This window comes from Chiloscyllium punctatum, chromosome 31 (assembly GCF_047496795.1).
Source record: "Chiloscyllium punctatum isolate Juve2018m chromosome 31, sChiPun1.3, whole genome shotgun sequence".
Taxonomy (NCBI): domain Eukaryota; kingdom Metazoa; phylum Chordata; class Chondrichthyes; order Orectolobiformes; family Hemiscylliidae; genus Chiloscyllium; species Chiloscyllium punctatum.
The window spans coordinates 78,424,486-78,451,841 of NC_092769.1; the positions used below are offsets into that span (position 1 = coordinate 78,424,486).

The window sequence follows — 27,356 nt, forward strand, 5'->3', positions numbered from 1 at the left end:
ACACCCCCATCTCTCCCTCACACACCCCCATCTCTCCCTCCACACCCCCCATCTCTCCCTCTCACACCCCCATCTCTCCCTCACACACCCCCATCTCTCCCTCACACCCCCCATCTGTCCCTCACACCCCCCCATCTGTCCCTCATGCCCTCATCTCCCCTTCACACCCCCATCTCCCTCTCACGCCCCCCATCTCCCCCTCACGCCCCCATCTCCCCCTCACGCCCCTCCCATCTCTCCCTCACGCCCCTCCCATCTCCCCCTCACCCCCTCCCATCTCCCCCTCATGCCCCCCCATCTCCCCCATCTGCATCTCCCACCCACACCTTTTCCCACCCAACTCCCCTTCTCCCACCCACAACCCCATCTTTCCCCCATCTGCCCCTCATGCCCCTATCTTCCCCACGCCCCATCTCTCCCCCACAACCCCATCTTTCACACACCTCCCTTCCCCCCCATATCCACATTTCCTCCATTCTTCCCCCACACACTAATCTCCCTTTCTCCCACAATCCCATCTCTTCCCCATCTCCCCTCCCACACCCTATCTCCACTCCACACTTCCATCACCCTCTCCTTTCCCTCCACAGCCCCATCTCCCTCTTCCCCCCACTCCCCCATCTCCCACAACCCCGCCATCCCCCTCCCCCCCCCACACACCACCATCTTCCCCCCCCCCCACACACCACCATCTCCCACATTCTCCCCACTCTCCCTCTCCTCCCTGACTTCCCCACCCCCCCAAATCATCCTAAACCTTTCCATACCCCCATCTTACCCCACACGTATCTCCCTCTCCCCCATCTCCCACTACCCCCTGTACCCATATTTCCCCCCATCCCCTGTACCCATATTCCCCCCACCCCTTGTACCCATATTTCCCCCCACAGCTCCATGTCCCTCTCCCCCCAACACCCCGATCTCCTCCTACACCCCCAACCACTCCACACCCCATCACCTCATCCATATCCCACATCCTCCCAACCAGCCCATCTCTCCCACACCCACATCTCCCTCCCCACACTCCCATCTCCCCCCGCCACACCCTATCTCTCCCCCGCCACACCCTATCTCTCCCCCACACAACCTCATCTCTCTCCCCATATCTCCACCCCATCTCTCCCAGCCACACCCCCATCTTTCTTATATACACACACCTCTATCTCTTCCCCCCCCCCCCACACATCCCCATCACTTCCCCCCCCCCCCACACACATCCCCATCACTTCCCCTCCATAGCCCCATCTCCCCCCATATCTTCATCTTCCTATCCCCCTCAGTCCCATCTCACACCCCCATCTCTCCCCCTCACACAGCCCCATCTTACCCCCCATCTCTCTTCTTCATGCCCCCATCTCTCTCCCTACATTCTCAACACCCCCATCTCTCTCTTCCCAGACCCCCATCTCTCCCACACACACACCTCCATTTCCCCACCTCAACCCCCACAGTCCTATCTCTGTTTCCTCCCCTACACTGCCCTTACCCCACCTCTTGGCAAATCCCCCCTCACACCCAGCCATATCTCCTATTACCATTCCCCTTATCTCTTCATGAAGGTCCCTCCCAACACCATCACCCACCATCTCTCCCCACAGCATTTCCTCCCTTATAGCTGCGTCTCCATTTTCTCCACATCCTTTCATTGCGTGCCACACATCCCATCTCCATTCCCTGCCCACACCTCCATCTCCTCCACATCTACACCCACCCCATAGCCCCATCTCCATCTGCCCCCTCCCACATCTTCTACCATTTCCCCATCTCTCCCCACCACTCCTCCATCTTTCCCACATCTATATTCCCCCCACAGCTCCATCTCCCTCATATTTCCATCTTCCCCACATCCCCATCTATATCTCCCCCACACCTCCTTCATCTCCTCTGACTGCCATCTCTCCTGAGCTCCATCTCCCCACATTTCCATCTTTATCTCCACTCACTCCTCCACCTTCACACACTCCTCCATCTTCCCCACCTCATCTCCATCATCTCCCAACCCTATTGCCAACTCCCCGTCCTCCATTTCTCCTCACACCTCCATCTTCTCTACCCTCATTCAATCAACCCATCTCCATCTCTCCCCATACCTCCTCTATCTACCCCTATACCCCTATTTCCATCTCCCCTCACACTCCCTCCATCTAACCCCCCAATCTCCTTGCGCTCCCATCTCCATGTGTTCCACATCAACCTCCGTCTGTCACCCCACCTTCATCTCCAACTATCCCCCATCCATCTCCCTCATACCCCTCCTCCATGTCCTCTCCAACCTATTATCTCCTCCCTGTCCTCTGCACCCACACCCCTTTCTCCACTGTATCCCCTTCCTCTCCATCCCCTCTTCCTACATCTCTGCCCTTTCGCACCAACCCCTTCCTTGCTTCCCCTTCCCTGATCCTATAAGACTGTAAAATGTAGGAGTGGAATTATACAATTCACCCCTTCAAGTCTGCTCCGCCTTTTGATAATGACTTATATGTATCTCAACCCCATCCTTCTATTTTCATTCTTAGCCCTTGATTCCCCTTACTAATCAGAACCTATTTATCTCTGTTTTAATTACGCTCAATGACTTGGCTTCTGCAGCAATGAGTTCCACAAATTCACCACTTGCTGGCAGAAGAAATTCCTCCACATCTCAGTTCTACAGGGTTGTCCTTTCACTTTGAGAGTGTATCCTTAGATCCTACTCATGGAAACGCTCCCCATCCCCTTCTCTTCCCCTCACTCCTTTTTCTTCCCCAATACTCTTCTCTTACCCCACTTCCTTCTTTCCCCCATTCCTTTCTCTTTCCCAACCCTTTGTCTCACCCACTTCTTTCCCCCACTCCCTTTTTTCCCTCCAATCTCTTCACTCCCTCCCTACCTTCTTGCATGTTGCAAACGGAGCTGGATTTCCTTTCCTTTCACCCCCCCTGCCCACTGCCTGCCATCGGATTGGAATTTGGTTCAAGTTAGAAGTTGGGATGCTTTCATTGTTGGCGTCTTCGCTGAGTGGGTATGTTCCTGTCTGTCTCCTCATGGCCCTCTCCCCCACTCATCCTTCCCCACACTGCCTGGTTCTTTCATATTTCCCCTGCAGTCCTGTAGCACCTCACCTGTGGCCAGAGAGGATTTGACAATTACTGGCAGGGCACCTGATATCTCCTGTTATGCCTCACAAGAATAGTGCACTGGAAATAAGCCTACTATTCCCGAAACTATCATAAAGGTTGAGCATTTTCTGAATGCCCCTAGTTACTCAGATTCAAGTTATCAGAAAATATGGACAAGGTTTCTGTACTTGACAAAAACTGCAGCTTATTACAAGTAAATTGATTCAAACCACAGGTAAACAACTATGAACTGTCGACATAAACACTACTCGTTTCATGAGCAAGTTGTTTCTACAAGCCATCAGAAACAGTATTAATGACTTGATTGCACAAGCTTGAACATTAGAGAACATTCTATACGTTATCCCTTTACCTTCATGAATATTCCGTTGGCCAAGGTGTTTTTTTTCAGAAAGTCCACTTCTGTACAGAAATCTTTTTTTCCTCTCTTTCAGAAGAGAGACACCATGCGTGTGTTTGCATAGGTCTTTTGGAGATATCTAGATAGGTAGGCATTTCGACTTTTATATCACTGCTGTGCATGTTAACAAATTATTGCCAATTCATTGAAGAAATTCTATTTTGGCAATAAACTAATGTTAAAAGGCTGGAACGTTAAAAGAAGGCTCTGACTTTTGGCAAAGACCAGAGTCAAAACCCAGTTGGACTGTTTAAATTTGTGTAGGCCTTCAAAATCTGATGAAAGCAATGCAACCAGTTAGGAATAGTATATTCGCCTTCATAACGAGAGGAATTGAGTACAGGAACAGGGATGTCTTGCTGCAATTGTATAGGTCCTTGAGATCACACCTGGAGAATATTGTGTGCCATTCTGGTCGTCTTATCTGGGGTAGGATTTTATTCGTACAGAGGATCTGTAACCAAGGTGTACCAGACTGATTCCTGGGATGTTAGGACTGACATATAAAGAGAGACTAGATTGGTTAAAATTATATTCATTGGAATTTAGAAGAATAACGGGGCATCTCATAGAAATCTATTGTAGTGATTGCAACAAGGTCAACCAGGTGGGCTTCAGAGAATATGGGTTCCCTGATTGGACCAAATTAACAATCCCAATCAGGGAGCTCTGGCTGACCAAGATAAACAGGAGAGGGAAAAAAATATAAACAGGCATGTCAGAGGTTCTGTTCACTCAGAGCTAGGTCTGAGGAAGATGGATCAGTTGTCAAGGACCTGTGTGTAAATAAAGGGTGAGTTGGTGACAGGATACCAGCTTCTGTGCAGTTATTTCAGTGGTGACAAGAGAAAAGCACGCTCCTGAAGATATTCACTCGCAACAATTGTCTTTGATTTGGGTTAAGCATTTCTGGCATCATGCCTTTATTTGGGAAGCTTGACTCATTCGATCGTACTATCGAAGTTTGGGCCCAGTATGTGGAAAGAATGTGTTATTTTGTCCGGGCAAATGATATTGGGGCAGATGAAAAGCAATGAGTAATTCTCCTGACAGCTGTGAATGCACAGCTTTTTTGGTTATTAGGAGTTTAACTTTTCCTGAGGCACAGGTACTAAAATCTTTCAAGAGTTGACGGATTTAGAATATTGCGATTGAAGCCTCTAATTCGGAGATGTTATCGGTTTTACTTGGCAATTCAAGAACCAGGGGAATCCAAGATTTTGACGAGATTTAAGACGACTGGCAGAGGCATTTGACTTTGATTTAACTGTTAACGAGATGTTGAGAGACTGATATGTGGGATTAATGATGTAACCTTGCAAAAGTGCCTACTAGCTGAAACCCAACTGGACCGCAAACAGGCACTACAACCGGCTTTATCATTGGAAAATGCAGCAAGTGGAACATATGAGTTGCAGGGTATTCCAATGGAGTGGACACCCTCGCTAATCCAACTGAGTTTGGGAATACCACTTGGGTGGTGCAACTGCATAGCCTCACTCTGGATATATCCTGAACAGAGGGACCCTAAATCAGCCCACAGCAAAACCTCAAAACAAAACCAAGCCTCAGCCAAATGGTTAAAATTTTCTTCAGGATCCAGGCTGGCAAGTCAGTGTGATTGCTATTGATACGAGGACTATGGATTGTAAAAGAATTCGACTAGACATAAATTGAGTTAGAGAACTCACAGGCCAGTATTCCAGGATAGTGCACATGAGGAAAAGTTTGTAACAGTTAAATTGCTTAGCAACATCCAAATCAGAACCAATCAAAATACATATCTGGTTAAATAGTCACTTGATTCTAATGGAGGTTGATACTGGTGCAATCGTTTCAATGATTGCAGAACCAGTCTTTAATAAAATTTGCTCTGAACTCAAACTCTGAGGCTCAGTTAGGGCACTTGAGAGTTAAAAATTAGCCAGGAAGGATCTAAAGAAAGAGCTGAGAAAAGCCAGTAGGGGTCTTAAGAAATCTTTGGCAGGTAGGATCAATGAAAATCAAAAAGCTTTCTATAGATATGTCAGGAATAAAAGAATGACTAGGGCCAGTCAAGGATAATAGTGGGAAGTTGTGTGTGGAGTCTGAATAGATAGGAGAGATGCTAAATAACTTTTTTTATCAGTATTCACACGGGAAAAAGACTGTGTGGTCAAGGAGAATACTGAGATACAGGCTATTAGACTAGACAGGATTTAGGTTCATAAGGAGGATGTGTTAGTAATTCTGGAAAGTGTGAAAATAGATAAGTCTCCTGGACCAGATGGAATTTATCCTAGGATTCTTTGGGAAGCTAGGGAGGAGATTGCAGAATCTTTGGCTTTGATCTTTATTGTCGTTATTGTCTACAGGAATAGTGCCAGAAGACTGGAGGATAGCAATTGGTATTCCCTTGTTCAAGAAGGGGAGTAGAGACAACCCTGGTAATTATAGACCAGTGAGCCTCACTTCTGTTGTGGCAAAGTTTTGGAAAGAATTATAAGATGATCTATAATCATCTAGAAAGGGATAATTTGCTTAGGGATAGTCAACACAGTTTTGTGAAGGGTAGTTCATGCCTCACAAGCTTTATTGAGTTCTTTGAGAAGATGACCAAACAGGTGGATGAGGGTATATATGGATTTCAGTAAAGCGTTGATGAAGTTTCCCATGGTAGGCCACTGTAGAAAATACAGAGGCATGGGATTGAGGGTGATTTAGCAGTTTGGATCAGAAATTGGTTAACTCTAAGAAGACAGAGGGTGGTGGTTGATAGGAAATGTGCATCCTGGAGTTCATTTACTAGTGTTGTACCACAAGGATCTGTTTTGGGGCCACTGCTGTTTGTCATTTTTATAAATGATCTGGATGAGGGCATAGAAGGATGGATTAGTAAATTTGCAGATGACACTAAAGTCGGTGGAGTTGTGCACAGTACAGAAGGATGTCACAGGTTACAGAGGGACACAGATAAGCTGCAGAGCTGGGCTGAGAGGTGGCAAATGGAGTTTAATGCGGAAAAGTGTGAGGTGATTCACTCTGGAAGGAGCAACAGGAATGCAGAGTACTGGGCTAATGGTAAGATTCTTGGTAGTGTGGATGAGCAGAGAGATCTGTGTCCATGTGCATAGATCCCTAAAAGTTGCCACCCAGGTTGATAGGGTTGTTAAGGTGTAAAGTGTGTTAGCTTTTATTGGTAGAGGGATTGAGTTTTAGTTCCATGAGGTTATGTTGCAGCTGTACAAAACTCTGGTGTGGCTGCACTTGGAGTATTGCGTCCAGTTCTGGTCGCTGCATTATAGGTACAATATGGAAGTATTGGAAAGGATGCAGAGGAGATTTACTAGGATATTGCCTGGTATGGAGGGAGTGTCATATGAGCAAAGACTGAGGGACTTGAGGCTGTTTTCATTAGAGAGAAGAAGGTTAAGAGGTGACTTAATAGAGGCATACCAGATGATCAGAGGATTAGATAGGGTTGACAGTGAGAGCCTTTTTCCTAGAATGGTGATGGCCAGCAAAAGGGGACGCAGCTTTAAGTTGAGGGTTGATAGATATAAGACAGATGTCAGAGGTAGGTTCTTTACTCAAAGTAGTAAGGGCATGGAATGCCCTGCCTGCAACAGTAGTGGACTCACCAATATTAAGGGCATTTAAGTGATCATTGGATAAACATATGGATGATAATGGAATAGTGTAGGTTAGGTGGGCTTTAGGTTGGTTTCACAGATTGGCACAACACTGAGGGCAGAAGGGCTTGTACTGCTCTATGTTGACCAATAAAGACAAAAATTACCCAAAGCAGCTCCCTCACATTTGTGGGAACGGCTGGATAAATCCTGGACTTCTTTGCATGTTGAATTTGCAGGTCCTTTCATGGGCTCAATGTTCTTAGTTATTGTGGACACTCACTGAAAGTGGCTGGATGTGCGTAGAGTTCATTCATCAAACATGGGGACACTGATAGAAAAACTGTGTGCACCTTTTGCAATACATGGACTCCTGGAAGTGGATAATGGCCATCGTTCACCAACAGGAAATTTGAGTATTTCCTAAAATTGAATGGTATTCAACATATCCATGCTATATCAATGCAATATCTATGCTATCCAACATCCAATGATCTGGCAGAAACAAAAGGTTAAAGAAACAGCCTGCAGCTTCGCTAGCAACCAAGCTGCCCTGGTACCTCTTTGATTATGGGACCACTCCTCTTGCAACTTCAGGGATAACTCCAGCACCGTGGCTAATGGGGAGAAGATTCCGCACTAGTTAAATCTGATCTTCTAGGGCCTGGGAGGGGGAAGGGTGAAACAGCATTAGGAATGCCAATACTAGACACAGGACTCCACGAAGTGAGAGAGACTGTTAAGGGAATGGAGTTTGCTATAGCAACCATGGGAATGGCCCTCCATGGGTAAACAGCATGGTTGACCCAAGGTCAGATTGAGTGACATGTAAAATTTAGCTAGATGCAATGGTCCCAAACAAGCATATAGACCACGTGAAAGCTGCAAATGGAGTGGAAGCAAAATGTGTCCAGCTCCTCGACTGCCTTTCCGACTGTTCTGGAACTGGTGGGCTCCCCCTCACCAACAAGCCTTGGAATCTGAGATGAACACAGCAGATATCACTGCTTTGTTGCTTTTTGCCACCTGACGAGGAGGATGAGTTTCTTCCAAGATGCTTTGGGTGCAACAGGCAAGCTACTGCACATTACATGCTGCCTGTATCAGAGGCAGAATTGAAGGAACCTGACCCCATGCTAAATGTCCTAGGAAGAATTTCAAAATAGAACTGGCCCATGTTCCCAGACTCAGGAATTGATGTAATGATTGTAACGAGGTCAACCAGGTGGACCTCATACAATAAGAATTCCCTGATTTGGGGCTGTTAATCTGGTCCAGTCAGGAAACCCTGGCTGACTGGAGTGTCAGAGTTTCTATTCACTCTTGAGAGCTGGACCAATGTCAAAAACTTTCTACATGTGACTTGGTGACGGGATACCAGCCTTTGTGCAGATATTTCACCTATAAAATTCTAACAGGACGAAACAGGGTAGATGCAGGAAGGATGTTCCAATGGTGGGGAAATCCAGAATTGGGGGCTACAGTCTAAGAATATGAGGTAAACCTTTTAGGATTGAAATGAGGAGAAATTTCTTTACCTAGAGAATGGGGAGTTCGTGAAATTCTCTACCACATAAAAGTCAAAACCAAAGGATCATTTGATTTCAAAATGGAGTTGGATATAGCACTTGGACTAATGGGATCAGAAGATAGGTGGGGGAGGGAGGGCTGGAACAGGCTATTGAATTGTATGATCAGCCATGACCATAACGAATGACGGAGCAAACTTGAAAGGTCTCATGGCCTACTCCTCCTATTTTCTGTTTCTATTAGTTTTAAGATATTAGGAGAAAGGTGTAGAGGGGACATCAGAGGAAGGTTCTTTACGCAGAGAGTTGTGAATTCATGGAAGGCGTTGCCAATGGTGGTGGTGGAAGCAGAGTCATTGGGGACATTTAAGCGACTGCTGGACATGCACATGGATAGCAGTGAGGTGAGGGGTGCGTAGGTTAAGTTATGTTATTTTGCATTAGGATTAATGCTGGGCACAACATCATGGGCCAAAGGGACTGTTCTGTGCTGTACTTTTCTATGTTCTATGATAAATATTTCCTTTCCTTTGAAAAGATGGCTGAACAGCTGACCGAAAGAAAACTGAACATTGTTGTTGGAAAGTTGGTTGATGAAATTGCTTGCTTTCTGAAGACGGTTGTTATTGACTATGAACTGGTTTAAAAAAAAGTAATCTTGCTACATAGGAGTCATAGGCAAAGTTTAAAATAAGCTTCAGCAGCTTTAAGAGGGTAAAGCAAAAAATTTGATTGTTGGATGCATGCATGAAATGTAGACAATGTATGAGACCCATGAGGGAGTAATTTTCCTTGAATTTAAAAATTTAGCACCATGTTGTTGCAAATGGGGGCATTGAAAGCTTGCAATGGAAACAGCAAGATAAGCAGTGAGTTGATCCACAAAATTAAACCTTTTTTCTGTCACTTCCATAAACTAACAAGGATAGAAGATGGGAAGGTGAAAGGAATGCAAGTTACCAGATTCAAGAAGGGACAGATGAGAATGCCCCAGGATCTTGTCCACAGGCCTAAAGAGAGTGCTGAAGGTGGAAGTGATCCCCAAATACAAAGGTGTGCTGATTCCTGGAAGTTGTCAGGTCAATCCATGGGATTTATCAGGGTATGCAAGGTCAGCAGAGAAAGGATACCAGACTGAGAGTACTGCAGAACACATTACATCACTGACTGCAGTTGCGAGACTAGGTGGAAACACCTTGTGAGTGCAGGCAAATGAACAAAGTAAACAAATGATCAATAATTTATTGGGAATTTTTGTCAATGTGTAAAGTGCATAATTTGAGGAATAATTATTTAATAAACCTATGATGATACATAGAGATACAGGAGCCACGCAAACTCTTGTTGGGGAAAGGCATGACCATTTCACCAGAGAATGACATGAATGCCAAAGTTTTAGTAAAATGTATTCATGGGGCATATATACCTATGCATTTTGTTACTGGGTACAAGGTTAAGTGTGTGAGTTAATATCTGGAATGGTAACTGTTGGATTGTCCACAATTTACACATAGATGGAGTTGTATTAAATCTTAAGGAATGATTTGGCAGGAGCGAATGTTATAGCTTCTCTAGTAATGGCATAAAGGCTAAGTGAAGTCAAGGAAACAGCAGTTAAAAGAAAAGGACTGAATCCTGGAATAGCAGTTTTGTCATAAGAGATTGGTTCGATCAGCTCTGTATTCAGTGTTAGAAGAATGTGAGGGAATCTTATTCAAATGTATAAAATTCTGACAGGGTTGGACAGACTGGATGTAAGGATGATACTCCCCCTGACAAGGGTATCCAGAACAAGGGCTCACAGTCTCAGGATAGAGGATAGGTCACTTTGGAATGAGATGGAAAGAAATTATCCCATTTAATATTATTATCAGACAAATCAGATCCTAGGCAGGAACTAGCTTGATAGGTCATAATTTAATTTGTTTTAGTCTTAACAAAGTCGTCATTTGCAGAACTATAAGCACACAATGCTGCAGATTGAGCTTGAACAACAATTACATAAAATGAACCAAACCACATACTTAGAATACAATTTCAAATGTTTTAAACACATCGTAAAAATATAATCCCATTAATTGCAAAATACACTTTTCTAAATTGAAAATAGCAAAGCTTTGTATAAGTTTCCTAGTACAGTTCCCAAAAACACCATGCATATAATATTCAAAGTTTGGGAGAAGATTTGTAGCTTGGGTGCTCGTTGTTGTGGTTCTGTTCGCCGAGCTGGGAATTTGTGTTGCAGATGTTTCGTCCCCTGTCTAGGTGACATCCTCAGTGCTTGGGAGCCTCCTGTGAAGCGCTTCTGTGATGTTTCCTCCGGCATTTATAGTGGCACCAGTATCCCTGTATCTAACATGTTGGTGGGTTAAAGTTACCATTTCTAACATTGCTCGTGCATTTTCATCACAAACAGCATGACTTTGCATTGGTAAACTCCATCCAGCATTTAGGAAAAACTAATATTTCTAATACTTACTCGGTTAAAAGAAATTGCCAATACCTTTTTAGCCAGAAAATAAGTGTAGCAACTCCGCTCACATCAAATCTCTCACACTCTGAAACACACGCGCACATACACTAACTCTCATACCCTGAAACACACAAAATGAACCTCTGACCCTGAAACAGACACACAATGACTCATACTCTGAAACACGCTCACACTGACTCTCACATTGTGAAACATATTCACACTGAAACTTACCCTGAAACACAGGCTCATTGAAATTCTCACCCTGAATCACACTCAACCTCATGCTCACACAGAATCTCTCTCTGAAACATGCTCACATTGAATCTTAGACCCTGAAATACACTCTCGCTGAATCGTCTCCCCTGAAATGTGCTCACACTTAAACTGACACCTTTAAAGGCACACCCGCTGAAGCCCTCAGCCTGAAATATGCTCACATTGATGAAACAGGCTCAAGAGGCTGAATGACTTACCCTTTCCTACGTTCTGAACACAATGGTCCTCTGCTGCAAATGCAGGTGGACAGATGATAAGCGAGGAGAGGATGTGGTGCAGAGAAAGTCACTTGATGTACAAGGTTTGGGATATCGAACCTTGGAGAAAGTGAGGACTGCAGATGCTGGGGATCGGAGTCGAGAGTATGGTGCTGGAAAAACACAGCAGGTCAGGCAGCATCCGAGGAGCAGGAGAATCGACATTTTGGACATAAGTTCTTCAGCAGGAATGAGGCTTGTGGACCAGGGAGCTGAGAGATAAATGGAGGGGTTTGGGGTTGGGGGCAAGATAGGTAGATAAAGGTGGGGAGAAGGTGATAGGTCAGAGAAGAGGGTGGAGTGGATAGGTGGGAAAGGTGATGGACAGGTCAAGAGGGCAGAACTGAGTTGGAGGCTTGGAACTGGGATAATGTGGGGGGGGGGGGGGGGAGAAATGAGGAAACTGGTAAAATCTACATTGATTCTGTGTGGTTGCACGGCCCAAGACAGAATATGAAGCATTCTTCCTCCAGGCGCAGGTGGTAAGGGTTTGGCGATGGAGGAGTCCCAGGACCTGCAAGTCCTTGGCAGAGTAGGAGGGGGAAGTTGAAGTGTTCAGCCATGGGGTGGTGGGGTTGGTTGGTGCAGGTGTCCCAGAGATGTTCTCTAAGCAATCTGCAAGTTAGCATCCTGTCTCCCCAATGTAGAGCAGACTGCATCAGTTGCAGAAGATACCTTAGATGATATTTGATGTGGTACAGGCAAATTTCTATCGGATGTGGAAGGATCCTTTCGGGCCTTGGACGGAGGTGAAGGGGGAGACATGGCTGCAGGTGGCAGGGGAAGGTGTTGGGAGTGGGGTGTGGGCTGGTGGGTGACAAGGCAATTGCGGAGGGAATGTCTCTCCCTGGTGTTTGGGTCTGTTTGTAGGTGGTGGAAGTGACGGAGGATGATGTGATGTATATGGATAGCAGAGGTAGAACCTTACAACAGAAATATTGGTAAAACGTTTGTGTACATGTGCATACTCTCTTTTCAGTCCCCAGTGTCTAGCCAGTGCTTTGTGCCAATATAATGCCCCTTCCTCCAGCCCACTTAGGCCTCTGCTTCACCTGTTGACCACTCAGGAAAAGCACAGCAGGTCAGGCAGCATCTGAAGAGCAGGAAAATCGACGTTTCGGGCAAAAGCCCTTCATCAGGAATAGAGTCAGGGTGCCTGCAGAGTGGAGAGATAAATGAGAGGGGGGTGGGGATGGGGAGAAAGTAGCATAGAGTGCAGTAGAATTTAGTATAAGATAATAGACAAGGTCTGTTCCCTGGAGTGGGGGCATAGGTTTAAAATGAGAGGGGAAAAATTTTAAAGGATCGAAGGGGCAACCTTTTCACGCAGAGGGTGATGCATGTATGGAAGTGATGGAGGCTGGTACAATTACAACATTTAAGAGGCATCTAGATAGGTAAATGAATAGGAAGGATTCAGAGGGATATGGGCCAATGCTGGAAAATGGGACTAGACTAGGTTAGGATATCTGGTTGGCATGGACGAGTTGGACCAAAGGGTCTGTTTCCATGCTGTACATCTCTATGACTCTATAACTGGGCTAATAACAGATTCTAAATACATATTTTTATGCGGTTAAGTAACGCTGGGTAAATCTGCTATATGAAACTCCTCACTCTAGTGTTGCTTATATTTGCTTTTCACTGAAGCTCTTTGATGGCAGTACTATTGGAAAGGTCTTTCCCACTGACCCCTAGTGAGAAAAATCTGGAGTGTAAGATGCAGAGGGAAAACACAAACTTTTTCCAACTCTGTGAGTTGTTGTAATTTGGAATGCACATTACCTGAAAAGGCAGAGGAAGCATATTTATTAGTAATTTTCAAATGGGCAATCTGATAAATAAAGATTTGAAAGAGAAATTTATAGGGGTTAGCTAAAGTGGGGTAGAGTGGGACTAATTGGGTAGAGTTTTGGAATGGTCAGTATAGAGAAGATGTTTCCCCTTACGGGAGTGAACCAAATAAGAGCCATAAATATAAAGTATGATTAATAACAATAAATCTAATGGGGAATTCAAGAGAAACTCCCCAGAGAGTGGGGAGAGCGTGGACTCAGGACCATAGGGATGGGTTGAGGTGAAAAGTGTCGAGGTATTGAAAGAGGAAGCTAGATAAACACATGGGGAGAAAGGAAGGATATACTGAAACACAATTAGATGGACTCGAGGTAAGAGGCAGCTCATGTGGAACGTAAACGGCAGCACCAAGCCTATGGACCAAATTAATGTTCTCCAATCTTCTGTAAAAATCAGTGCAGGGACAACATTGTGTTCTGTCACTGAAAACCTTTGGCAGCAGAGGTCACAAAGCAAGTATATGTGTCCAGATCACAGTCTAATTGCACCAATATGCCCTGGAATGAGGTGGTGGCTGCAGCGGAGCCAGGGTCTCCTGAATGCAGTAGAATTATGGGTTCTCGCTCTGGATATCGGTAAGACAGTGGCAGCAGTTCCTGGTTGTGGTAGGCTCAGAGCTGGCGTCTCCTTGTTATTGGTGAGGTGGCAGCGGTAGTTCTTGATTGTGACAGGCCCGGAACCAGGGTCTCTTGATTATCGGTGAGACCATGGTGGCAGCTCCAGGTTGTGGTAGACCCGGAGCCAGAGTCTCCTGGTTATTGATGAGACAGTGGCAGCAGCTCCTAGTTGTGGTAGGCTGGATCAGGGGATTCTTTGTTATCGGTGAGGCCCAGAGCTGAGGACTCCTGTTTAGCAGCGACTAGGAGGGAGTGGTGATGGTGGGGCAGTTGATGTGAATAAGAACACATGGGAAAGTCTGTGGATTGTGTGGGAAGCAGGAGAAATTAAATGTCAAAAGCAATGACGGTGCGGGAGAAATGGATATGGTAACTGGATAAGTGAAGAAGCAGATCTGCCATGAGTTAGTTGAACAGTGGAACAAGAGTTGAATGGAATCCTCATGCTTCTACCAGGACTGGTTTTGCAGCTAAATAAGTAGAAGATAAGTGAAACTCAAGGAAACCACATTACCAATCCTGTTGTGCAGATCAGTTTAAATATTGGCGAACAGTTAAACATATTGTTAAATTTGGGCTTTATTTCAAAGAAAAAAATACATTTCTGTACAGTTCAAAACTGTTTACAATCATCAAGTCTGTGAGTAAGGTGCTTTGGTCCTTGTGACAACATTTGGCTTCAATTATTTAATTTTCATAAAGTTCAAGTCTTCCCAAGAAGACAACATCTATAAAAGACAAATGAGGACTACCACTTTTGAAAATGAAATGCAGGCAAGTTATCAGATAGAGTTGCAGTGCCAATGACTGTTAGAATGAAAAGATGGATCTCCCCACAGAGCTGCCAATGACCTGCAAGGCAAAATCAGTAAGTTGGGGAGGATTGGGCTGGTTGCGCCCTAACTGTAGCACCCAGTGCGTGGCAGAGGACTAGCAGTAACTTTCTTGCTTACTTGTCCATTTGTCCACAGTTACTTCACAGACTTTAAAAGGAAAACTACCACAAGGACAAAATCTGCAAAAGATTGATTTTTTTTCCCTCTATTTTGTTGACCAAATCTGCCCCTGATAACTGGCCACTGCTCTGCACTTAACCATGTACGAGCTACACTGAATAAACTTTCCTGTCCCATCACTGTGACACTCTCCATCCTGCTTCTTAATGTGAGGTTAATAAGAGTTGTTCAATATGAGATGCAAACACACAGGCTTGCCTCCCAACTGTGCAAAACAATAGCCACCTTCGTATTCACTGCAATATCCATTATATATCAAGCCCTCCTTACACACAATCAAATTCCATTTCCCATCATTTTATAATTCCATTGCCTCAAACTGAGCCTTTCCCACTTCTGCATACTAAATTTAAAAACTCCTACATATATCAACAAAGACTCAACAATCCCAAGTCTCCCATTTTACTGCAGAATGTCCTTATAAACCTCCCCAGCAATTCTATAATTGAACATTGACAGTCCGACTAAACTTCAACCTACCCAATCTATTCAAAACAAATCAATTTTAACAATTCTTTTACATTTATATCCAGTATCAGGGTTATCCCCCACTCCCATCATTGCTCAGTAATAGGGGCAAATGAGAATGTAAAGAATTGGGCAGCTGAGAAAAGTGTGCATAGTATTTACATAATCTCAGAATGGTCCTCATGAAGAAACATCTCATCTCAACTTGTATCTATACTATGAACCTCTCAGTCCAACTACCTTTGACTTTCTGAAAGGGCAGTGGCAAATAACAGACAGAGAGAGTCTACCAATTAAACACTTCAAACATTGCCTCCTGAAGGGATGTCCAGCGAGGAGACAGAAGTGGATGAGATGGAAGTGCTGCGTTCAAGGCTGCTGTTCATCATGCGCCACTGCATCACAGTTGTGTCCTTGCCCCCTGTTGAAATCAGGTGGGTGTCACTGTGTGTGAAACGGACATTAGTCACATGACTGCCATGTCCACCATATACATGGCTGGGTGCCTACAAACAAAGAAAATTTAAGAAACTTAAATTCACATGTTTGGAAATTTTCCAGGTAACAGTTCAGAGTGTAGGACCTTAACTGATATTCCTGGATTCTCATTAATTCAGAGAGCTGGATGTTACTGCACAGATTTGTTCAAAAGAACAGTAAAGAAGATATAATGCTCTGGGGCTCCTTGGGAACATTAATTTTGTCTCATTGAGGTTGTTCAATCGACAAGGTGGCACCACTTGCAGTCTCCTGAAATGGTCTTTGTTAGGCAAGTACATTTAAAGTCAAGCTGCCACAGTTCCAGATGATCATAGGACTGCTCTCTTATTAAAGAGAAACTACTGGTGGTGATTTTAACCCGAGGGTCACCATGCCTCAGTTGAGGAGTGAGATTGAGAAGGTGGATCTTCATGATAATTTCAGTCAGTGCAGGAATTGAACCCACTCTTCTGGCATCACTCTACATTACAAACTAGCTACCTAGCCAACTGAGCTGAACAGTCATGTCTGGCACTTGCATAGTGCATTTTATTTGCCAATTACCAGCAATCATCAGCAAGATTATTAATGAAGCAACTGAAGATGGTTGGGTCTAGGACAGTACTCCGAGGAACTTCTGTGCAGATGTCCTGAAGCTGAGATGACTGATGTCCAAAAAACCACGACCAAGTATGACTACAACCAGCAGAAAATTTTCCCCTGATTCCCACTGACTCCAATGTTTATTGTGTTCCTTAATGACAGACTTGGTCAAACACAAGGACAGTCATACCACCTCATGTCTAAAGTTTAGCTCTATTGATAATGTTTCAGCCAAGGGTACAAATGAGGTGTGTGGCTCTGACAGAACCCAAACAGAGCATCACTGAACAGGTCACTCAAATAGCTGTTTGGTAGAACAGAATGTGAGTATTGCTGAAAAATATACTTTTCATCTTGTGCTCATCAGGACCAATCTCAAGTAAACCAATGAAATGGGAAAATAATATTTATTGTATAAGAGGAGAGTGCTGATTAGTTGATAAAGTGGACTCTGATTGGTAGGGATGTTGCTTGTAGAATGCACTAGTTACTGATGATTGCCAGGTGAAAGTGAGGACTGCAGATTAGAGTTGAGAGTGTGGTGCTGGAAAAGCACAGCAGGTTAGGCAGAATCTAAGGAGCAGGAGAGTCGACATTACAGGCAAAAGCTCTTCTTCAGGATGGCTCCTCAGATGCTGCATGGTCTGTTGTGCTTTTCCAGCATCACAATCTCGAATGATGCTTACCAGTTAACTGCCATGCTTTGTTTAAATTTTAAACAAGGCACATGACTTTCATTGGTTGAGGCATGTCCTGAGAAGTAAACCAGAGAATGGCTGTCACCTATTTTGTTATGTTGAAATGGGTGCAGTGCTGTTTATGTTGTGCATAAATACAGGGTTGACAAGACTATGTTGTTATTTCCAGCACCTTGGTTTATGAATCATGGTCCATTTAATTCCATTGCTTTTATTGAATATCTGTAATGTTTAGATGCAACTGTCTTGCCAGGCCATTTCAGAGTGCCCTTAAGAGTCAAGGGTGGGTCTGGAGTCACATTGTCGCCTAGACCATGTAAGAATGGCAGTTTACTTCCCTAAAGGACATTAATGACACAGATGGGTTTTTGACTAGACTTTGTTTGCTGAATTCAGATTTTATCACCGGTCATGTCCCTAGAGGATCAGTTAGTGACATCACTACACCTATGCCTTCCTTTATATCGTGAAAAATCACACAACACCAGGGTTATAATCCAAAAGGTTTATTTAGAAGCACTAGCTTTTGGAGTGCTGCTCCTTCATCAGACAAAGGATAGTGTTCCAAAAGCTAGTGCTTCCAAATAAACCTGTTGGGCTATAACCTGGTGTTATGTGATTTTTAACTTTGTCCACCCCAGTCCAACACTGGCTCCTCCACATTGTGCTGCATTATCAGGTACCATATCAATGCAGGTAGTTCTGGATGAGTCACATTTCACGAACAACAGCTTCCCTGTGTCACATAAAATAGTGACATCCAAACTGGTTTAGTGCAACCGAATATCCTGTCCCGGAAGCCAAGACATTAGGTAACCAGGCCAAAACACAGTAATAACACAGAGTGCCTGCGTGGGGCAGTGTTAAGAATAAGGGAGAAGCTCAGTACTACCCCCTGCAGGCACCAAATGCAGTTACATTAAAACCAAATCAACTTGTTGATGGAAATTAAGAAATGTATTCCAGTGTAGCATTGGTCAAATCTCCCATTTAACTCTCTCTGCTTTAAGGAGAACAATTCCACTTCTCTGGTCTTTCCACATTCATAAAAGTCTTTCAACCGTGGTCCTATTTTAACAGATTTCCTCTGTACCCTCTGAAGTTTCAAAATCCTACCAAAAGGGTGGGGTCCAGAATTGAGAAGTGGCAGCGTGGTATTAATGTCACTGGACTTGTAATCCAGAGACCTTGGTTGTATTCTGGGGGGCAGAGATTAAAATCGCAGTTGGTAAAATTTGAATTCAACAAAATTATGTAATGTTAAAAACTGATCTAATGGTTAGCATGTAATCAGGCTGAATTGACGTAAAACCCTGGTGTCACTAATGTCTTTTAAGGAATGAAATCTGCTGTTCTTATCCAATCTGGTCTACATGTGACTCCACACCCACAGCAATGTGGTTATTCTTAAGGAGTGGGCCTAGTCATAAACACTCTGAATGAATAATGAACAAAATTTTAGATACAATACTCTCACTGAAGTCTAATACAGTGACTTAGAAAGGCTTAACATAAATTCTGGCTTTTCTACTCTATGCCTGTATTTAAATAGCCCAGGCTGCTGTCTGCCTTTCCCCACACGGCTCAGAAATGATCACAGTGATCATTATAGTGCATACAGCCACAGAAGAGAAGTGGTTTGTAATGTTTCAATGCAGCTTTTTATTCTGCTTCTCAAAGGCTCTGTTCTGACCCTGGCACAGTTGCACAGGAACTGGCCACCCATGGTACCTTTAATATCCAGTACCATTTGATATGTACAGACCCAGACCCTTATTCAACATTGGAAGGCGTCACAGTCCAACCCTATTGCAGTGCTATCTGTCCCTGCTGTTTGTTACACAGTACTGGTGCCCAATGGTGGCTGTAGTGGAGGGCGGGGTGGGACAGTGGGTGAATGTGAATTGGGTACCCACTTCCCTTTACAAAGCTGCTTTGGTTAATATGTGGAAGGACACCTCAGGTATCTCCTCACAGCACCTGGATTAAAATCTGTTTCCACCACATAAGCAAAACAGGAAAGGCATCTTCTGTGGTCATCCAAACATTTCCCTTTCTGGCTCTTTCTCAATTCTGTGTGTGGCAGGCGCTGCTTTTGGGCAGTAGCCTGCATGAATATCACTGCCAACTGGCTTCTTCCCACACACACACTCTGTATGCAGACAGACAGAGAGCAAGAGAGAGATGGATGGTGTGGATCCTAATACTCAACAATGTTGTGCCATTAGTCCACTAAACTCTTCTGTGCTTGGCTATCTCATTCTTGAAATGATCTGTCCTGCTCTCATATTGACAGGATGAAAGCATCATACTGGGTGCTTGTTCTCAACGATTAGCGTTCTAGAGAAATCACGGAACAAACCTCTCTCTCATAAATAGTTTTGAAAGTCTAGAACTTCTGGACTCCAAAAGGCTTTGGGTATTTTCATCACTGATTTTTGATAGACAAGGGCCATTAGAAGATTATGAAGCAAAGTCAAGTGATGTTGAGTCATAAATCAGCTGTGATCTGGTGGAAGGATGAAGCAGTTTGGGATCTGGTTGGGGGGATCTACCCAGTGTTTTGTGATGCTGAAATTGCAAAGAAACACTCACCACAACTGAACAAAAAGAACCAAAAGCACTGTGGATGCTGGAAATCAGAAAACTCAATAAGTTTGACAGCATCTGTGGACAGAAACCAGAGTTAATGTTTTGGGTCCAGCGACCCTTCATCAGAACCCCACATACTGAGGAAAAGTCACTGGACCTGAAACATAAACACTAATTTCTTTCTACAGATACTGCCAGACCTGCTGAGTTTTTCCAGCAATTTCTCTTTTTGTTTCTCTCATCAACACTCTGACTGACCTTAGGTTTCGCACATGGATACTGAAAGAGATGAACTTTGCAGAAATCGTCAGCCACAGCCACTGTGCGCTCATTGTGAGAGCGGCACAGTGCATTGATATCTGTCCCATCAGAACCATCTGGCCAGACCCCTGCAGCAAGACAAAAAGCAAAAAAAAAGCTCCCAGTGTTATTCAAACTGCTTGACAGTTCGCAGTATGGAGAAAGGCTGTTGGAATTCATAACATCATTGTGCCTGTGCCAGCTTTTTAAAAGATCTCTCCAATGATTACCAATCTCTCTTTACCCCACTCCTTTTCCCATAGTCATAGCAGCATGGGCAGGCTATTTAGCCCTTCAAGTCTCCTCCCCCACTGGTCATGGTCTCACTTTCCAATTTCTCCACATTAACTAAAGTCTCTCATCTCTAGTTTGTCTAGTAAATATTCTCTGCACTTTTTCTTTGGGAGATTTAAATTTGCCAGTGTAAGGGAGAAGTGAATCTGTACTAGTTATATTTATTGCTAGGGGAAATGAATATAAAAATAGAAATGTTGAGAGCAGTTGTCTAAGGTGTTGGTGAGACCACGTCTGGATTACTGTGCATTGTTTTGGTTTCCTTGTTTGAAAAAGGACATAACTGGATCAGAAGCAGTTCAGCAATTGTTCACTTGATTCATTCCTCAGATGAAAGTCTACTTTTCGGATGAAAGCTTAAGTGGGTTGGATGTTAGAGTTTAGAAGAACAAGACATGATCTTATTGAAACAGTAAAATCCTGAGCAGACTGGTGAGATGGATAGACAGGAAAGTGGAGTTAAGACCACAAGCAGATCAGCCACAATCTTATTGAATTGGGGAGCAGGCTGGAGGGGCTTACTTCTACTCCAAAGTCCCATGTCCTAAGCACTTGATTGTAACAGTCCATTGTGAAATCATCTTCATTGCAGAGCATTGGCTTTAGAAGCCCACCTAGGAGCAGCCCAACCTAATGACTTGGGCAGTCTAAAGTCAGAGCTGGTTAATTTCATGTTAGATTCACCCCAGTACTGAGATATGTCCCTGTTTCATGAGGGAGGTGTTCTAATAGCCCTCACATATTCTTCACCCCATTCACTGATTATAGAATACTCATGCATTTCTTTAAACCCTCTCCCATTGCTCCCACCACTGTCCAAGGCTATAATCCTTACCAAAAACATGGAATCCCAAGACACAGGTATATGAAACCCACTCCAGATCCTTGCACTCATAACGATTTCTGAGTAGTTTACATCCTGCCCCGATGTCCCCTGTAAAACAGGATGCCAATACCAAGAATAAATTACTTGAAGTTACTGCCTGTTCAAACAGACATTGCTTTCCTTTTTCTTTCCAGTCAGGTTTGATGGAAATCTGCTGATATCACAGAGACTAAGGACAGTTGAAGCCCCTTCATCAATTGTGAGCTACAAACTACAGACTGAATAATAATGTCTTCACTACTTACCACATAGACAGTCCACTGACTCACTGAGATACAGACCTCATACACAGGAGATCCTCCCAAATCTAGTAAGTGTTTCCATCTCCTTTGATGATATTGATTCCTCAGAGGTATGACAGAAAGTGAACTGACTGGGCTCAAGGCCAGTCACATCTGATATCCGTGACATACAACTAGACCAAAACCAGAGTGCCCCACCAAATCTTCCTCCGCACCCCAACTAGAGGTACCAAGGCCCAGCTTAGCAACTTTATTGCTGCCACCAAACCATAAAGAAAGCCCTGCCCTCCTTTATAACATGGGTTTGAGGGCATTGCAGTGCCAATTTTGGGAAAAACCTAGATGATCTGGAAACTTCTCTGCTTACAGTAGAGGATCTCATAGTCTCCAGAATTGGACATGATGAAGTGGCTGTCTTGAGACCAGTCCAGGTGAGTGATGAAGCTCGAATGACCCTAAGTATAAGCAAGAAAGGTATGGGGTTACAGTGAGTCATCATCAAAAACAACACCAACCATCACACACTTATTCAATGCAGAAATTAACACTTCAACATAGTCTCTGTGGACCATGTGTCATGAATGTTAGTTCAGGAGCCAGGCCCACATCAGGACTTAGTAAACAGGTTATGAGGACCATCATAAAGTTTTTAAGTTTTTGATCATCTACTCTTAAAAACTGTTTGCATGATATTTGCAGCTTTGTCAATGAAATGTTGACAATGAAGAGGCTTGGGACATTCATCTACACGAAATACACGACATGTATATTCTGTACACACATACCCTCACATGTTGTTGTGAATTACAATATTGAGTAGGAGATCATCTTCTGCCTGTGTTCTGGTTATTATCATTTTACTACCTAGCCTTACACATGGAAGGATGATCTCTTGGGCAAGAAGGGTAACTGCCTTTGGTGAACAGTGAGACGGACAAGGTGAGGAATAGCAGAGATGGAATGGTGAATTGAAGCAGATCAGATCCCAATCCAGGAAGTGGCAATAGCGGGAGGGAAATATAGGATAAATGATGAGAGCACTATTCCTGGGCTTATCACAGGAAGACATTAGAAATGGCTTTGCTGCTCTAAGTAGACCCATTATTTCCCAAACAGTGGACGGAGAAAGAGTTAAAAAATAGATTAGGAAAAGAAAGGACCATCAGAACATTTCAAGTTTAATATAAATTGATGTTCTTACCATGCACCTGCCAAACCGGTTATACTTCCGACCATTCTCGCTGACAGTGTAGAGGTAAATGTAGTTGTCATGTGATCCTATTGCCAAGAAATTACCATCTGTTGGAATATAAAAAATTAATGCACATGCAATAACCGGTTTTTGGAGGGCTTGTTGATGGTGATGAGCTGGGTGCCTACTCAAACGCATCCAGCTTTGTGTAGGCTTGGCTACAATATCCATGCTACCACCTCTCCATGACAAGACACATTGACTGCACAGGCTCACACATGAAGGCTAGAATGCTTGGTAGATTGACTAAAGATGATCCTGAGGGACACTGGTTAACTATGCTAAATCCTCCTGTCCTCTCCATCGGTGAGCCTACTGCTCGCTGTTACTGAAAATCAACTCACCAAGGCTGCTAGAAGCTCCCAGGTTCATGGGGAGGGCAGGGCTGCTGCCACTCAGCAAGCTTGCAATATCTGAGAATGCCAGTTGGTGTGAGTGACAGTTCACAACGTGAGATTACCTGGGGAATAGCGCACCACCGAGAGCTGCTCATTTCCATCGACAGTACTGGAAACCAGATCCTGTGTTTCACAATCCAGAACTACCCACCTGTGGGGGAGAAAAAAACCCCACAAAAAATCATTTGCAACTAGAGAAATGGGGGGCAGGACAGAGAGGAAAATTGTGTGTCACAATTTCTTGTTTCAGTGTCATGAGATTTATAATCATTCCACAATGAATATACTAATCCAGCATTGAAAGTATTCAGACCTAGTAATGGGGAAGAAGGGCTTATGCCCAAAACGTCGAGTCTCCTCTTCCTTGGATGCTGCCTGACCTGCTGCACTTTTCCAGCAACACATTTTCAGCACAGAGGGAATTGTGCTGAGAATACATCTCAGAGTTTTCCCACCTTTCAATAGTTAATGTCACTGAAAGCCATCACTACCTCATTCAGAGTTACAGAAATGTTAAGGCATAGAAGGCTGCCATTTGGCCCACTGTGTCTGCACTGGCTCTCCAACAAACAAACATCATGACTTAGTCCCATTCTCCTACCTTTCCCTTATTTGTTTTACATTGTTTTTTATTTAAGTGTCCAATGCCCTCTTGAATGCCTCAATTATACCTACCTTCACCACACTTCCAGGCAGTGTATTCCGGACCTTAACCACTTGTGCAAAAAAGTGTTTCTTTTTCCCCAGAGCACATTTGCTTCTTTTGCAAATCATTTTAAGTGTCTGTTCCCTGTTCCTTTGACTAACAGGAACACTTTTTCCCCCATCCACTCTATTCAGTTCCTTCATAATTTTGAAAACCCCTATCAGATCTCCTCTTAGCCTTCTTCTCTCCAAGGAGAGCCAACCTCTCCTATCTACATATATAACTGAAGTTTCTCATTCGTTGAACCATTCTTGTAAATCTCTTCCACCCTTTCTCCAAAGTGTACATATCCATCTCATAATGTGGCACCCAGAGCTGTACACAATACTCCAATTGAGGTCTAACAAGTGTCTTATACAAGTTCAGCATTTCCGGATCTTGAACTCTATGCTCCTATTAGTAATGCTGAGGATACTCTATTATCAACTGCTCTCCCTATCAGTTCTACTACCTTTGATGATCTGTGCACATATACAGCCAAGTCCCTCTGCTCCAGCACCCCTTTTTAGAATTGTATCTCCTAATGTATTGTCTTTCAAAGTTCTTTCTATCAAAGTCAGATCAACATAATGAAGTTAAAATGACACAACACCAGGTTATAGTCCAACAGCTCTACCTGGAAATCCTAGCTTTTGGCTCCTTCATCAGGAAGCTGGTGTTGTGTGATTTTTAACTTTATCCACCCCAGTCCAACACTGGTACCTCCACAACATAATGAAGGAGGAAGTGGTGGGTGTCTTTAAATTCATTAAAGGTAGACAAGACACTAGGGTCAGTGCTGGGACCTTTGTTGTTTGTAATATATATAAATGATCTGGTGCAAAAAAGTAGGTCGTCTGATTAATATCAAAATTGGTGGAGTTGCAGATAATCAGGAGGATTGTCAAAGGATACTGTGGGATATAGATAGATTGTAGATTTGGGCAGAAAAACAGCAGATGGAGTTTAATTTGGACAAATGTGAGGTGATGCATTTTGGAAGATCAAATTCAGGTGTAAATTATACAATATATGGCAGAACACTTTGGAACATTGACATTGGGCAAACATGTCCACAGATCCCTGAAAGTGGCAACTGCTGGATAAGGTGGTCATGAAAGCATACAGCACACTTGCCTTCATTGGTAAGGGCATCAACTATAAAAGTCAGCAAGTTATGTTATTGCTGTACAAAACTTCTGTTAAGCCACATTTGGAATATTTTGTGCAGTTCTGGTTGTCACCCTACCAACAGGATACTTTGGAGAGAACGCAGAGAAGGTTTATCAGGATGTTGCCTGGTCTGGATGGTTTTAATTATGAGGAGAGTTTGGATAAACTTGGATTGTTTTCACTGGAAAGATGGAGTCTGAGCCTGATAGAGGTCTACAAAATTACGAGGAGCATAGATAGGTTAGATAGTCAAAGGCTTTTTCCCCAGGATAGAAAGGTCAACTACAAGAGGGCACAGGTTCAAGGTGAGAAGGAGAAGGTTTAGGGGAGACATGCGGGGTGGGTGTCTGGAACGCACTGCCAGTGGTGGTGGTGGAAGCAGGCATGTTATCAATGTTTAAAGTGTACTTTGATAGACATGAACAGTAGGCAAACAGAGGGATAGAAACTGTGCATGGGCAATAAGTAGCAGGTACAAATAAGGACTAGGAACTGGTGCAGACTTGGTGGGCCAAAGGGCCTGTTCCTGTACTGAGTTGAATTGTATATAAAATGCATCACCCCACACCTCTGGACATTGAATTCCACATGTCACACATCCACCCACTCCACCAACTTGTCACTGTCCTCCTCACTATTTACAATGCTTTAAATTTCATGTCATTCATAAACTTTGAAATTGTCTTCTGCACATTGAGGCCTGTCATCAGAATGCATGATCTTCTGATGTCTGTTGGTGCAGTGAAAATGCAGGGAGATGGGTTGAAAATAAGCAGATAGTAAAATGTGGTAGTTACCTGCCTGTCTGCAGCCCGACAGCCACCACGGTGCCACTGCAGTGGAAATCAGCACACAGTCCAGTTTCCTGGGGAATCAGTGAAACTATTAAATGTACAGGCCATGCAGTAGGTGCCTCACCATGTCCCTAAAGAATTCACACACATTTAAATACTTTCAAAGTGCAGTGAGAGCCAACCCTTCATTGGTGGAATAGCTCTTTGTCAAATCTGTCCATTCTACCTATCAGGATAGTGCTACTTCTTCAATTGATCACCCCTTGAATTTTGCCAAGCATTTGGGCAGCCTTTAGGGAAAAGTTCATTCAGTGCTCTACATAATTTGAATAGTGGAAACTCAGGACTGTAGCATCCATGATACGAACCAAGTGTTGGGAAATAGGTTTTGACAAAGTGGCTTGTTTCTTGGACAGTGTATCCATGCTGGACAAACTATCCTCTTTCTGGAAACATTCTAAGTTTCTGAAGAGGGGTACTTGAGGAGAAGGATGGGAAGGGGGGCACTACCTGAATTGATCCTTAGGCCGACTGGCACAAACGTGATGGATTAAATGGCCTCCCTCTGTTCTGTAACAATTCTACCACTTCTGCCACAAGAGGGAGCATGCATCCTGTTGTGAGGTTACCCACAGAAACTGTAGCCAGAGCAGGTCTGACGGCTGTCTTCTCAGCACTATCCCAATCTCTGATTAGTCAGGCAATTGACATAACCTGGAGAAGGACACCCACCAGGGAGCAGGTTCAATGCCAGCTCAGTTGTGCCAGAATAAGAAATAAACACAGAGAATGCTGGAGAAACTCAGCAGGTCCAGCAACATCTGTAGAGAGAGAATACGTTCACATTTTGATTTGACATGACTCTTCAGAACTATCCTAAAGAACAGTCATACAGGACTTGAAACATTAACTCTGTTTCTCTCTCCATAGATGCTGCCAGACCTGCTGAGTTTCTCCAACACTCTGTTTATGTTTGGGATTTCCAGTATTGACAATATTTTGCTGTTATTCAAGTGCTATAATTAGCATGAGTGCTGCTTAAATTGCCTCTCACCTTTTGGATAAGGAATGTTAGAAACTGAGTCCAGGATTCCTGCTTATGATAAAGGAGAAAATGAGAGACAGAGGCAGAAAGGAGGGGGAGAGAGAGCACGTGCACAGGGGCAGTCTGAAAGGGGAAGAACAGAATTAATGGTCAGAACCTTTGATCAGAACTTGAAGTGGTTGGAGGTTTAAATGGGTCAGGCAATTGCAGACACAGAATGTGTGGGCTGGAGATTGAGGAAAGAACAAAAGGATCATTCTTGTAAATGGGCAGCAGACAGGAGTGATA

At 43.9% G+C, this 27,356-nt stretch overlaps 1 protein-coding gene across 3 annotated transcripts in view; it reads right to left on the minus strand.

The window, feature by feature from the left end:
- Positions 1-14,703: 14,703 nt before the first annotated feature.
- The window catches only part of LOC140457146 (echinoderm microtubule-associated protein-like 4), a 67,782-nt gene continuing 55,129 nt past the window's right edge, over positions 14,704-27,356 (minus strand). For all 3 annotated transcript variants that reach the window (XM_072551188.1, XM_072551189.1, XM_072551187.1), the window contains 7 exons: positions 26,027-26,094; positions 23,434-23,522; positions 22,923-23,020; positions 22,089-22,176; positions 21,429-21,527; positions 20,258-20,388; positions 14,704-16,132 (listed from right to left, as the gene is read on the minus strand). In XM_072551188.1, the coding sequence (XP_072407289.1) occupies positions 15,929-16,132; positions 20,258-20,388; positions 21,429-21,527; positions 22,089-22,176; positions 22,923-23,020; positions 23,434-23,522; positions 26,027-26,094 (777 nt within the window). In that variant the 3' untranslated portion in view covers positions 14,704-15,928. The remainder of the gene's footprint in view (positions 16,133-20,257; positions 20,389-21,428; positions 21,528-22,088; positions 22,177-22,922; positions 23,021-23,433; positions 23,523-26,026; positions 26,095-27,356) is intronic.